The sequence below is a fragment of the Nannospalax galili genome, unplaced genomic scaffold (assembly GCF_000622305.1).
Source record: "Nannospalax galili isolate Female #2095 unplaced genomic scaffold, S.galili_v1.0 scaffold473, whole genome shotgun sequence".
Taxonomy (NCBI): Eukaryota; Metazoa; Chordata; class Mammalia; order Rodentia; family Spalacidae; genus Nannospalax; species Nannospalax galili.
Window position 1 is genome coordinate 301,695 of NW_008334092.1, and position 12,070 is coordinate 313,764.

The 12,070-nt window shown below is 51.0% G+C and overlaps 1 protein-coding gene across 2 annotated transcripts in view; it reads left to right on the top strand.

Annotated features, from left to right (window-relative positions):
- Positions 1–8: 8 nt before the first annotated feature.
- The window catches only part of Kiaa1522 (KIAA1522 ortholog), a 31,150-nt gene continuing 19,088 nt past the window's right edge, over positions 9–12,070 (top strand). The window contains exon 1 of one of the 2 annotated variants that reach the window (XM_008829196.3): positions 9–241. In XM_008829196.3, the coding sequence (XP_008827418.1) occupies positions 16–241 (226 nt within the window). In that variant the 5' untranslated portion in view covers positions 9–15. Of the gene's footprint in view, positions 242–11,261; positions 11,409–12,070 lie in introns of those variants that run through there. The other variant, XM_008829197.3, reaches the window with a different exon arrangement.

A 12,070-nucleotide genomic window follows, 5' to 3' on the forward strand; every position in this document is an offset into this window, starting at 1 on the left:
ACCCCGCGCCTCGCCATGGCGGCCCGCGCGCCCCCCGCCGCACCTGCGGCCGACGAGCCCGGGAGCCCCGGAGGCCCCCCGCGCAGGAAGAAGTCCCGCTCCGGCCTCCGCCGCGCCTTCAGCTGGCTGCGGGGCAAACGGCGCAAGAAGAAGGCGACCGGATCCGAGGGCGCAGAGCCCACCGTCCCCCGGGCCAAGAAAGCGGACGACAAGGCCAAGAGGGCCAAGGGCAAAGGCCGAGGTCAGTGGCCGGGCACCTGGGCTGCGCGCGCCGAGGGTGTGGCTGGGGGCTCGGGGTCTGCCTAGGTGGCAAGGGTTGTGACTTAGGCTGTGTTGCTGGGGGGAGCGAAGAGCCCAGAGTTCAACTTGAGCACCCTAACATAGGTCCTGTGCTGCCCCAGGGACCCAGCTCATCCAACTTAGAGGGGCGAGACCCCGGGCTGGGGCAGAGATTCCTAGGCTTAAGCAGGAAGTGCTGGCAGGCTAGTCCTCCAGGTGGAGACACACTTCCCCGGCGCGCGCGGCTCACCCAGGTTCTGCCCTCTGCTGAGTCAGGGGGTCAGAGACTTGACTCTGGCCTGGGGCCAATGGGAGAGGTAGGTGGCCTTGGGTTTCTGGGTGGAGGTCCGTTTGGGTCTGGAAGGTCCACTGTACTCCAAAGGAGTTTTTGCCCTCCAGGTGAATCCTGGTTACCAGCTGCACAAAGGGCTAAGCTTGGAGCACAGCATGCCTTAGGTTGTGACCAGTGTTAGCTTTTCCCACCTGCCCCCGCCCCCCACCACTCACCTGGGCCAAACCACAAACATCCACCTCCTGGGGTGGTGAGATCACCATCCAGAACTGCTCCCCCTTCACTACTTTTCCAGCGCTGGAAGGAACGTGCTAGGGTTGCACAGAAGGGGGTGGGGGGCACTGAGGTGTACGCTAAGTGGAGAGGGTGTGCCTGGGCTGGAGTGGGTAAAGTCTAACAGCTGTTTCCCAGTCCTTGGGAGTGAGTTTGACTCCATGACTTTCCCTGGAACCTGAGGGATGGGCAGCCTGAGAGAAGGGGAAGGACCTGGCCCAGCCCTGTTACCGGTCACTGTACTTTGGGTCACTTGCTTGCCTTGCCCTCAGCTCCCTATTCTGTATTCAGGTTGGAGGGGAGAGCTTCAGTCTCTGCAGCAGGGTAAGGCTCCTGTGGGGCCTGCTTTCCCTCTGAAGTACTACCCAGCTGTAAGGCTGGAGGTGAGGAAATGACAGGGGTCAGGGCCCATCCCATCCCGCTAGTGTTTAGCTTGTGTTTACCCTTTCAGTGTCCTTTAACCACCTCCTGTGGAGAAGAATTAGAAGGAACTTTAGGTAGGAAGAGGGTGGAAAGCCTCTTGTGAGATTGCATCCGGCCTGATCTTCCTTTTGGATAAGGGCCCTGTTCCCCTGCGGCCCAGCCACAAATAGAAGCCAGGGCGCTGGGGCTGGGATGGCTGGGCCAAGAACTGAGGGAAGGCTTGGGTGAGGGATATATTCAAGGGTTCAGCCACCCCCAACTGGAGGGGAGTCTGTCCCAGAGGTGCCCCACTGGGATTTAGGGTGAAGTCATTCCCATCTCCCTGAAGAGAGCATGGCTTAGAATTGCAGCAGAATGGGTTTTGGGCAGATTGTCAGGCAGGTTAGTGGACTAGTTGTGCACCCCAGGTGAGTGGATTCCCCTTTTTCCAGGAGACCAACTTGGAGGCAGGGGGTTGTAAATGCTGTTTGTTGTAAGTCCCCACTCCAGCCTCCTGGGGTCATTAGGTTAGTGGCATAGCCTCCCTCTGCCTTTGGTATTGAATGGCACTGGGCTTTCTGGGCAGAAGGTCGGCCTCACTGAGTCCACGTGCATGGGCTGCCCCTAGCTGTTATTTTCTTGGGTCTGGAGGTGGCCCCAGGTATGACTGAGGGAAGTTCTGGTCCCTGTAGCCCCAGCCTCCTATTGTTTCAATTGTTTCCTTGTCACTTGCCTGACCCAACTTCTTTTCTGTTTATTAAGAGAAATAAATCCGATATCTGTAATCTCCGTTGGTTGGCACTGCTGACAAGGAAGGGAAAGCCTTCAGGCTTAATTAACTCTTTCAGGGAGAATGATCAGAATGGAGCGTGGGGAAGAAGGGATACACAGAACAGTCCTGGAAGATCAGGAAGACCTCTGTGGGAAGCTTATTTCTCTCCTCCATTACAGTCTCAAAGCCAGAGATCGAGACGTAGGTCCTGGCACCTCTCATGGACCCTCTGCTAGAAGGTGGGAGACCGAGCTTGTAATGGAATTTTGAGCTTTAGTCTTCCCAGGATTCCCCTACTTCCCCTTACTGACTTAGCAGAAGAGAGGAAATTTGACATTGATTGATGACTCTGAAGGTATCAGGAGGCTTGCATTCATTATCTCACTGGATCCCATTTGCAGAGTCCTGTATGGTGGCACACACCTATAATCTCAGCACTGGAGAGGCTGAGGCAGGTAGATGACAGATTTGGGGCCAGCCTGGGTTATATATTGAGACTTTGTCTGAAAAAAAAAAAATCTCATTTGTAGGTGAAAAAACAGGCTCAGTTTTGATTCAGTGAATGATTGATTTGACCAAATAGATTTAAACTTGAAATCAGGTGCCTCCAAAAGTATCCATTTTCATGATTCTCCAGAAGACATAGATCAAGGTTACAGTTTAGAGTCTTATCCAGCTCACTTTTGTGATGGGAAGTGAGGGAATTCTGTAGAGTGTGGACAGCATCAGAGCCAGGCAAATACCTTTCAGTTCTGGCATAACTATTAGCGAGACCCATGGCATTGGACAGGTAACTCCTATGTGGACTTACAGGCTCTACTACTGTCCATGGTAAAGAGGAGGGACATTTTTCATAGGGGTTTTTGCCTGGACATTGCTTTGGCAGATCTGTGACCTTTCTATTCAAGGTTCTTCCAAGAGATGATATAATTATAAGTAAGAAATCACCATAGAATGCAGGGGTTGCTATACTGTGTTTATGCCTTTAGCCAGGATGAATTTGGAAGGAGTGGGTTCTGAGGTTGAGGAGAACAATCCTGTTGTCCCTCTCGAGCTACACAGCACAGGCAGGTTATTCACCCCCTCTCCCCATGCCTGCCTTTCCTTATCTGTAAAATAGGGGTGTTCAAGGATCCAGTTAGATAACAGACTTTCAAGCACTTTGTGAACTGTGGAGCATGGTCCAGTGATGGCAGGTTTCTGCTGTGTGATGTTAAGCAAAAGCAAACAAGAATACATTTTTTTTTTTTTTGTCTTTTTTGAGACAGGGTCTCCTTGTAGCCCCAGCTGTCCTGGAATTTACTATGTAGACCAGGCCGGCCTTGAACTCACAGAGATCCACCTGCCTCTGTCTCCCAAGTGCTGGGATTAAAGGTGTGCGCCACCACGCCGGGTTTAAGAATACATTTTGTTTGTTTGTTTGAGAATGTCTCCAGCTAGCTCCAGCTAGCCTGGACTTGCTGTGTAGACCAGGCTGGCCTCCATCTCACAGAAATCTACCTATCTCTGCCTCCTGAGTGCTGGGATTAAAGGCATGCTGCCTCCATACCCACCAAGGAATCCATGTTTTCTAGAAATATCACCTGAACTCTAGAGGAAGTGTTTCTGAGTCCAATGCCAGGACAGGTCCAGTAGCTAACTAGGGAGGCTTTCTGGAGGCAAAGAAAGTCTAATTTGAAAGGGAAGAGAGCTAGCAGGAAGGCTAGGAAGTCAGACTCTGGCCAGGCTTTTTACTGTGTTTGGAGGGAAGCAGTTATCACTAGTCCAGGTGAAAAATGGCCTGCTCAGAGGATGGAAACAAGTCTCCCAAGGTCAGTTGGCTTCCTGCATTTGAAAAAATGCATATTCTTGACATTCTTCACTATGTAGCCTGGTATTGAAGGTGGTGGGTATACCTGATAAGACAGGCAAGGTGGGGCTAGGGATATATTGCAGTTGATAGATTGCTTTGCTTGCTTAGCAAGCATGAAACCCTGGGTTTGGTCTCCAGATCTGCAGCACAGAATAAACTGGGTGTGGTGACACAGACCTATAATCCCAGCACTTCCTAGGTAGAGGCTGGAGGGGGTCAGGAATTCAAGGTCATCTTTAGTCACAAAGGAGTTCAAAGCTAGCCTGGGATACATGACACCCTATCTTCTGTTTGTTTTTTGTTTTAAGAAAGGATCTCACACTACACAGACACACACACACATATATGTATACATATAATTTTTTTTTATTTTATGTGTATGAATATTTTGCCTGCATGTATTTACGTGCACCATGTGCATGAAGTGCCAGGAGAGGCCTTTGAGGAGACTGGAGTTATGGACTGTTGTTAGCTGCCATGTGGGTACTGGGAACCAAACCTGGGGCCTCTGGAAGAGCAGCCAGTGCTCTTAACCACTGAGCCATCTGTCCAGTACCCCTCACCCTTTCTTTTTAAAAAAAAAGGCTGGCAAGAAAACACTGGTTGTTCTTGCAGAAGACCTGGGTTCAAATCCCAGCACCCACATGGCAGCTAACAACTGTCCATGTCCATAACTCCAGTCCCAGGGGATCCTACAGCCTCTTCTGATCTTCACGAGCATTGTACAACATGGGTACAGTTACCTGCATACAGGCAATACATACATACACATAAAATAAAAATAATAAAATGTTTTAAAAAAAGGAAAGAGATGTCAGTTTTCTTATTTTTTTAGTCTTTTTGAGACAAGGTCTCCCTGTAGCCCCAGCTGACCTGGAACTTGCTATGTAGACCAGGGTGGCCTTGAATCCACAGAGATCCGCCTGCCCATGTCTCCTCCTGAGTTTTGGGGCATCACGCCTGGTGAGATAAGTCAATTTTCTTGTGGAAGTGATGTCACAGCAGTGCAGTGACAGAGTCTCCAAAGACCACACTTTTCAAATAATGTGATCTTTTTTGGATGAATGTCTTACTGTGGAGGTAATAACTACCAGAGAGTTTCACAGGACCAGCTTTGGGGAAGGGGTGTGTGGTCCTCCTGAGGGAGGGTTTCTCTTGGCTCTATGGCTCTGATGCTGAGAAATCAGGACCACTCTCCCAACTCCCCTACCAGATCCTTCAGATGTCATCCCAGGAACTCCTTGAGGTCTTAAGGAGGGAGAGCTGTCCTTGCTGTGTGGCTGTGAAGAGCCTGGGTCTCGAGCTCTGCTATGCTGTATAACCTTGGCTAAGCCAAACCCCAAGTCTGGCCAGATGTGCCCAGGCTTGAAGCAGATGGGAGTTCAATGGCTTCAGAGGCCACTTCTGGTTCTGAGAGCCTTTGGCTTTGAGAGTGGGCTGAGTGTTGGGTGGAAACTGTGTCCGGGAGGAGAGCCTACCTTTGTCCAGCCAGACAAGACATGGAGACCCAGTGGCCTGGTGATGCCACCTCTCTATGCTGAGGAAGAACCTAATAGTTGTAAAGCAAAGTGACAACCAAACATTTTGCTTGAGGCTGGATTTGTTTGCTTTCTGGCAAGCATTTAATATATTTTCACATGGTGAGTCACTTTATGTACATATCCAGTGTTTGCCTCCACTTTTCTATCCAGTGAGCTTCTATTCATCCCTCAAGGCCTTGGTGTCTTCATCTCTTTGACATTCTCAGGGAAAATTATTGCCCTTAGACTCTATCCTGCTTAAGAGATTTAATGTTTGGAGAATTTGCTTTTGTGGTCCTCCTTCCCTTTTGGTAGGGACTTTTCCCAAGTCCTCAGCCTGGGGCCATTGTAATGGGGTCAGGGTTCTTGTTGATGTATAAAGTGCTTTTTACAGAAGAGACTGGGGCTCCACAGTAAGAATGTGACAGGTGGCTGTTCTGCTATCTCCTCCTGGTCCCTGCAATAGGTATTAGCCTCTGTGGGTTTAGACAGGAAGGGGAGCCTTACTCATTAATTACACAAATACTAAATACCTACTATGTGCCAGGCACTGAACTGGGGATGAACAAGAGAAGCAAAGTCCCAGTACTCCTGAACCTTAGAATCGTGAGTGTGCTGGTTAGGGAGGATCAAAAATCATGTCAGAGCTGGGCTTGGTGGCACAGACCTGTAATCCTAGTACTCAGGAGGATCAGGAGTTTAAAGTCATTCTCAGCTACATATTGAGTTGGAGGCCAGCCTGGGCTCATTAGCTCCTGTTTCAATAAAACCAAACCAGGGACTGGAGAGATGGCTCAGCGGTTAAGAGAACTTGTTCTTGCAGAGGACCTGAGTTTGGTTCCCAGCACCCACATAGTGGCTCACAACTATCTGTAACTTCAGTTCTTGGGGATTCTATGTCCTCTTCTGGCCTCTGTGGGCACCAGGTATGCATGCAGAGTACACATACCTACATGCTGACAAAACACTCAAATACATAAAAATAAATAAATCTTTTTTTTTTTTTTGGTCTTTTTGAGACGGTCTCCCTGTAGCCCCAGCTGTCCTGGAACTCACTATGTAGACCAGGCTGGCCTCGAACTCCGCCTGCCTCTGCCTCCCAAGTGCTGGGATTAAAGGTGTGCACTACCATGCCGCTAAAAATGAATAAATCTTAAAAAAAAAAAAAAGGAAACACAACAGAGATTCCTGGAGGAGACAGGGACAGCTTCTCTGAGGTGACACTTGTAGTAGATGAGAGGAAGCTGGGGTGAAGGCATTTGTGGTACTGTACCAGGCAGGTGTTGGCTGGGGCTGGGCCAGCTGGGCTTCAGCTTCTGTGGGGGGACTGGGGCCACCATACCTCACTATTTGGATACCCTGAGGACAGGAGCTGGGTTGAATGGTTCATCCCTTGGCCCTGCCTAACACTGGGCTTGGCACTAAGTGACTTTGGGCCGTAGATGATCCAGTGTGGCATCTTTAACTCCTAGATGGTCAAAGTTGATGCCCTGGGATATCATAGGGAGCGTCCATGGCACATGTCAACAGGCCCAGAAGAGGGAGTGATTTGCTCAAGGTCATGCCTCCTTAGGGAAGCCACCCTCATCTGGCTGTGCCTTAGAGGTGGGACAGGAGCCCACATTTGGCTAGGCTGATTTCAGCTTTCTTTATTCCTTTGTTCAGACTTCAAACAGAAAAGTCCTTTTCAGAAAGGTGCCGCTATGTAGGGAGGGAAGAGCAGGAAGGAAGCCAGGAGAAGCTAAGGGAGCCGCCCCTCCTCTCCCCTTCCCTCTCTCAGACACCTTTAGGCCCTGTTCTCCTTCTCTTGCCTCCTGCAGCCCAGCCTTCTGCTCCCTTAGGCCTGGGAGGAGCTTGCAATCTTTGGGCTTTCCCCAATTGTTCCCTGCTGAAGACCTGAAAGTAGGGTTCCCCAGGGAGGTGTCTGCTGAACTGGGGTAGCCTGACTCTGAGGCCAGGAAAATCTACCCCTACACTGTTGTCAGTAGCCCCCCCATCGCCCCCCTGCAAGCCCTTGGAAATCCCCTCTTCCCAAACTCTCAAAGCCTTCTCAGCTGCTTCTAGCCTGTCACATGCTGAAGAACAGGAATGAGAGGAAGCATTGTATAGTCTTTGGCCCACAGGGAGCATGGTGGAGTGGGGAGTGTGGCTCTGCAGACCCCAGGGCCACCTCCAGCTGCTTGGCTGACTGTAGGCAGGCAGTCAGGAAGGAAGGAAGGAAAGAAAGAAAGAAGGTGAAAGCAGTTTCCGTGGGTTGGGAGAGTGAAATCTCCATCCACCTTGCCTGGTTATAACTACTCTCCATATTCTAGCCCACTCTGTCCTTGCACGCCACTGTTTTCAGGACTGGTTTTGCAAAGGACTGCCTGTTTCCTTCCATCAGGCTTCCCAGCTGCAGTAGGGACAGCTTAGCCTGTACAGGCTTTGAGCCCAATCTTGTGGCAGTCCATGTAAGCTCTTGGGTAGGGGAAGCTAACCACGTCAGGCTTCCTGTCTCCTTAGGATGCTGTCTTGCAAGTGTCTAGCCAGGTGAAGTCTTCATCACTATTCTGTGAGGGGGGTCACGGGTACGTAAGCCTAATCATGGGGTTCCTGAAGCCCTGGCCCACATGCCTACCGTACTGGCATCTCCTTTTCGCAGCCCACCCCACCTCTCCCATATTTGGCAGCCCAGAGCAGAACTTCTCCCTTAGGGTCCTGTAGCAGTCGCTGTCTTTGTGCCCTCACTACTACTTCTGTCAGTGCCACCACCACCACCACCACTGCCCAAATGCCACTGTTGCTTTTCCACCAAATATGCAGGTGTTTCCATCTCCATCTTACCAGATGCAGCATCACACAGTGCATATCTACCATGTGCCGAGCCTGGGTTGTCTAGAGTGACACAGTCCCTACCCTTGAGACTTTTGTGATAGGAAAGGCAGATGCCCAAATAATTTAAGGTCTTGAGGCAAGTGCTAGGAAGCCCCAAGTTGTGTCAGGACTGTATCAGAGGGCAGTACTAATGGCTGTGGGGGAACAGAGAGCTGAGCCAGAGAGGAGGGTACATGGCAGAGCAGCATGACAAGCAGGACCTTGAGAATGGAAGGGCATCTTTCAGGCAAAGGGAGAAGAGGTGTGTCTGGAGTTGGTATTAGAGAGGGACAAGCAATTTTGCACGGCTAGAGCTCTGAGAATGCGGAGGGTGTGGCTGGAGATAAGGCTCACCTAGTGGACAGGAGCAGCTTTTTCAAGGTCTCTGCTGGTCAAAGCACCTTCCATTCTAAATAGCCTCCCCAGCTCTTTGCTTACACATTACACATTCAATTCATGCCAAGGAACAGAGCTATTTCTTTTTTAAATATTTAGTTTTTAATTTTTGTTTATTTAGTTGTGTGTGTGTGTGTGTGTGTGTGTGTATGTGTGTGTGAGAGAGAGAGAGAGAGAGAGAGAGTTTGTATGTGTGTATGGACATTGCATGTGGGTGCATGTTGAAGCCACAAGAGATGGGAACCCCTGGAACTGGAGTTACAGGTGGTTGTGAGCTGCCATGTGGTGCTAGGAACTGAACTTGGGTCCTCTAAAAGAGCAGTATGAGCTCTTGGTTTGTTTTTGTTTTGTTTTTTGGTTTTCTTGATGCAGGGTCTCCACCGTGGCCCCAGCTTGCCTGGAATCCCTTTGTAGACTAGCCTGGCCTTGATCTCTGCTTTCCTCTGCCTCCCAAGTACTGGGATTAACGGTCTATACCACAACGCCTGGCTCAGTATGTGCTTTTAACTGCTGAGCCATCTCTCTAGTCAGTTCCCTGAACTTAGTATTTGAGTAAATTCCCATAAATCACTTGACCCTTTTATGCACTTCAGTCCCCTCATCTGTAAATGAAGGGAATTGAGCCAACAGCTCTGTAAGGTTTCTCCCAGTTCTGACACAGGACTCTCTTCTCTGTGTAGAGGTGAGAGACACTGGTGCATAACTGCTTGGAACAGAGAACATGTTATTTTATTTTATTTTTTGGTCTTTTTGAGACAGGGTCTCCCTGTAGCCCCAGCTGGCCTGGAACTTACTATGTAGACCAGGCTGGCTTTGAACTCAAAGAGATCCACCTGCCTCTGCCTCCTGAGTCCTGGGATTAAAGTTGTGTACCACCACACCTGGCTTATCTCTGCTTGTTTTATTGCTGTTGTATTGTTTATTTGTTTATTTGTTTGTTTGTCTGTCTTTTTGAGGCAGGGTCTCCCTGTAGCCCCAGCTGGCCTGGAACTCACAGTGATCCGCCTGCCTCTGCCTCCCTATTGCTGGGAGGCTAGGAACTGCACCATTTTAAACCTCAGGATCTTAGCAAGAGAAGGGCTTTGGGGAGGGTTGGGATCAGCTTTAACTCTCATTTTGCAGAAAGGGAGTAGAGTGTCCTGGAGCTGCTGGGCATCCCAGCAGTGTGGTGTAGTGGAGAGGGAGAGGCTTGTTCAGAAAGAATGAACCATACCACACAGATACTAAACCAAGGGCTCTGGACTCCCAGCCCAGTGAGCTCTTTGATGTACCAAGCTGCTGCTAATTTGAAACACTGGGCAATGATGATGTTGCCCAGGATGTAGGGCAGTGGATAAGTCCCTGGCACAAGGGCACCTGTGAGTACACACAGGTGAGAGCCTTGGGTAGCCCAGAAGTGGTAAGGCTTAGTGTAGGTTTTGAAAAAATAAAGACTGATGTAAGAGAGATGGCAGGAGAGGCACACAGCTCTAGAATGTATGCAGACATGGGTGGTTTCATATGTGTATGTATAAGCTCCACCACCTACATGTGCATGTGTGCAAACACACACACACTCAACACAATTGCAGTCGTTTTCATATACAAAAGCACAAATAATCTTATTGACAAACATTTACACATACATGCACACAGGTAGATGATTACAAACTCCGATACATAAAAATCAGTGATATTCAGCCACTCTGAGAGAGACAGCCACAATGCCATAAGCAAATATACAAAAGTATACCTTTAGATATAAAGGCAGACTCAGTGACATGGGTATACACACACACACACACACACACACACACACACACACACACACACACACACAGTGACACTAGCTGGAGGCAAAACAACTTTTCAGAGTTACAAGTACATGCCCAGCTACACAACTACGTAGCAACAGGAATGCCACAGTTACCCACAGAAATCCAGTCACTTCCATCCTTCAAGGCCATGCAGCTAGATAAACAGAGGGGTGGAAAGCTGTGGGCACTGGTGAGTGTGGATGTGACTCCTTGCTCTAATGCTCTTTCACTATGGGTGGGCCAGTCCCTACCCATGAAATGGATATGACAAAAGTACATACCTTACAGAATTATTTTGTGGATGAAATGAAATAATGCTCGAAAGCAGACAGTGCAGTGCTTGACACACATTAAGCACGAAGTAAAAGGATGCCCCCACTAGTTGGATCACAAGTACAGAGATACAGTTAATTCCATACATGTGTACATACAAGCAAGGTAGAAGCGATACACAGACACGTGACACTCACGGGGTGGTGGCCGATTGGCCCAGCGGCAGTAGCAAGGGCCCCGACCCTCCAGTCCTGAGGTCAGCCCCTAGTTCTCTCAGCTCCCGGGGCTGGGAGAGCTGGCGACCCACCTACCCAACCGGGACCGCCGAGCCCTTCCCAGGCTCTCTGGGCGGGGCTGCTCAGCAGGTCTCCCCGGTCCCTGGAGGGGTGGAGCCGGAGGGCCGCGCACCAGGCCCCGCCCCTCCTCTGGCCCCGCCTCCGGCGTGACCATTGGCCGCAGCGCTCGGGGGCGTGGTCGAGCTGGGGCTGGGGGCGCCCGCGGTGGCCGTCCGCGCGTCTCGCTGCCTCCCTCCCGGGGCTGCGGGCCCTGCGGCCGGGCTGGCTGGGCCGCGCTCGGGTGCCCGCACCCGCACCCGCTCCCGCGCTCGCCATGGGCAACTCGCACCACAAGAGGAAGGCCCCCAGCGGCCCCCGGACCCGCAGCTTCTGGCGGTTTGGGCGTTCAGCTAAGCGGCCCGCAGGTAGGGGTGGGGGCGGGGCAGGCAGGGAGGAGGGTCCCCGCTGCAGTCGTTGTGGTCCTGCGGCCCCCGCCAGGGCCGGGTGGGCGTGAGAGTAGGGGGCCGGGAATCCGCTTAGATCCCACCCCTCACATGCACCCGGACACACGGGCGGGCACGCGGACATTGCACAGCCTACACAGTCGCACACACAACACCCACTCTCATGCATGGCGGTGCAGAGACCAAAATCATATACACTGGCACACTCCCACCCTCGCACCAGTACACAGATCTTGACCGCAGGTACATATACCTGTCCCATATGGTGTACATGGCCACATGAGCTACACCCACGCGCAGGTTGACACACAGGCACACACATGAGTCATATGGGCACAGTTGTCCAGGGTTTCTCAGGCACCCGCTCTACAAACAGGTTCACAACTGTACACCAACCAGACTCTGGTTTACAGACACTTGTGTACAGCATACACAGGCGCGCGCACACACAACACATATACTTATTCCCCAAACCTCCGTTCCCAACAGGCTGAAAGTTTGCTGGAGGGAGGGGAGACAAAGGTGCAGAGAGAAGCAGGAAACTAGGGGCTTGAAGGTTCGGACCGCCTCCATCTGGCGCGATCGGGAGTCGGTCTGCTTCCCCGGTTCCTTTCCCACCCTCA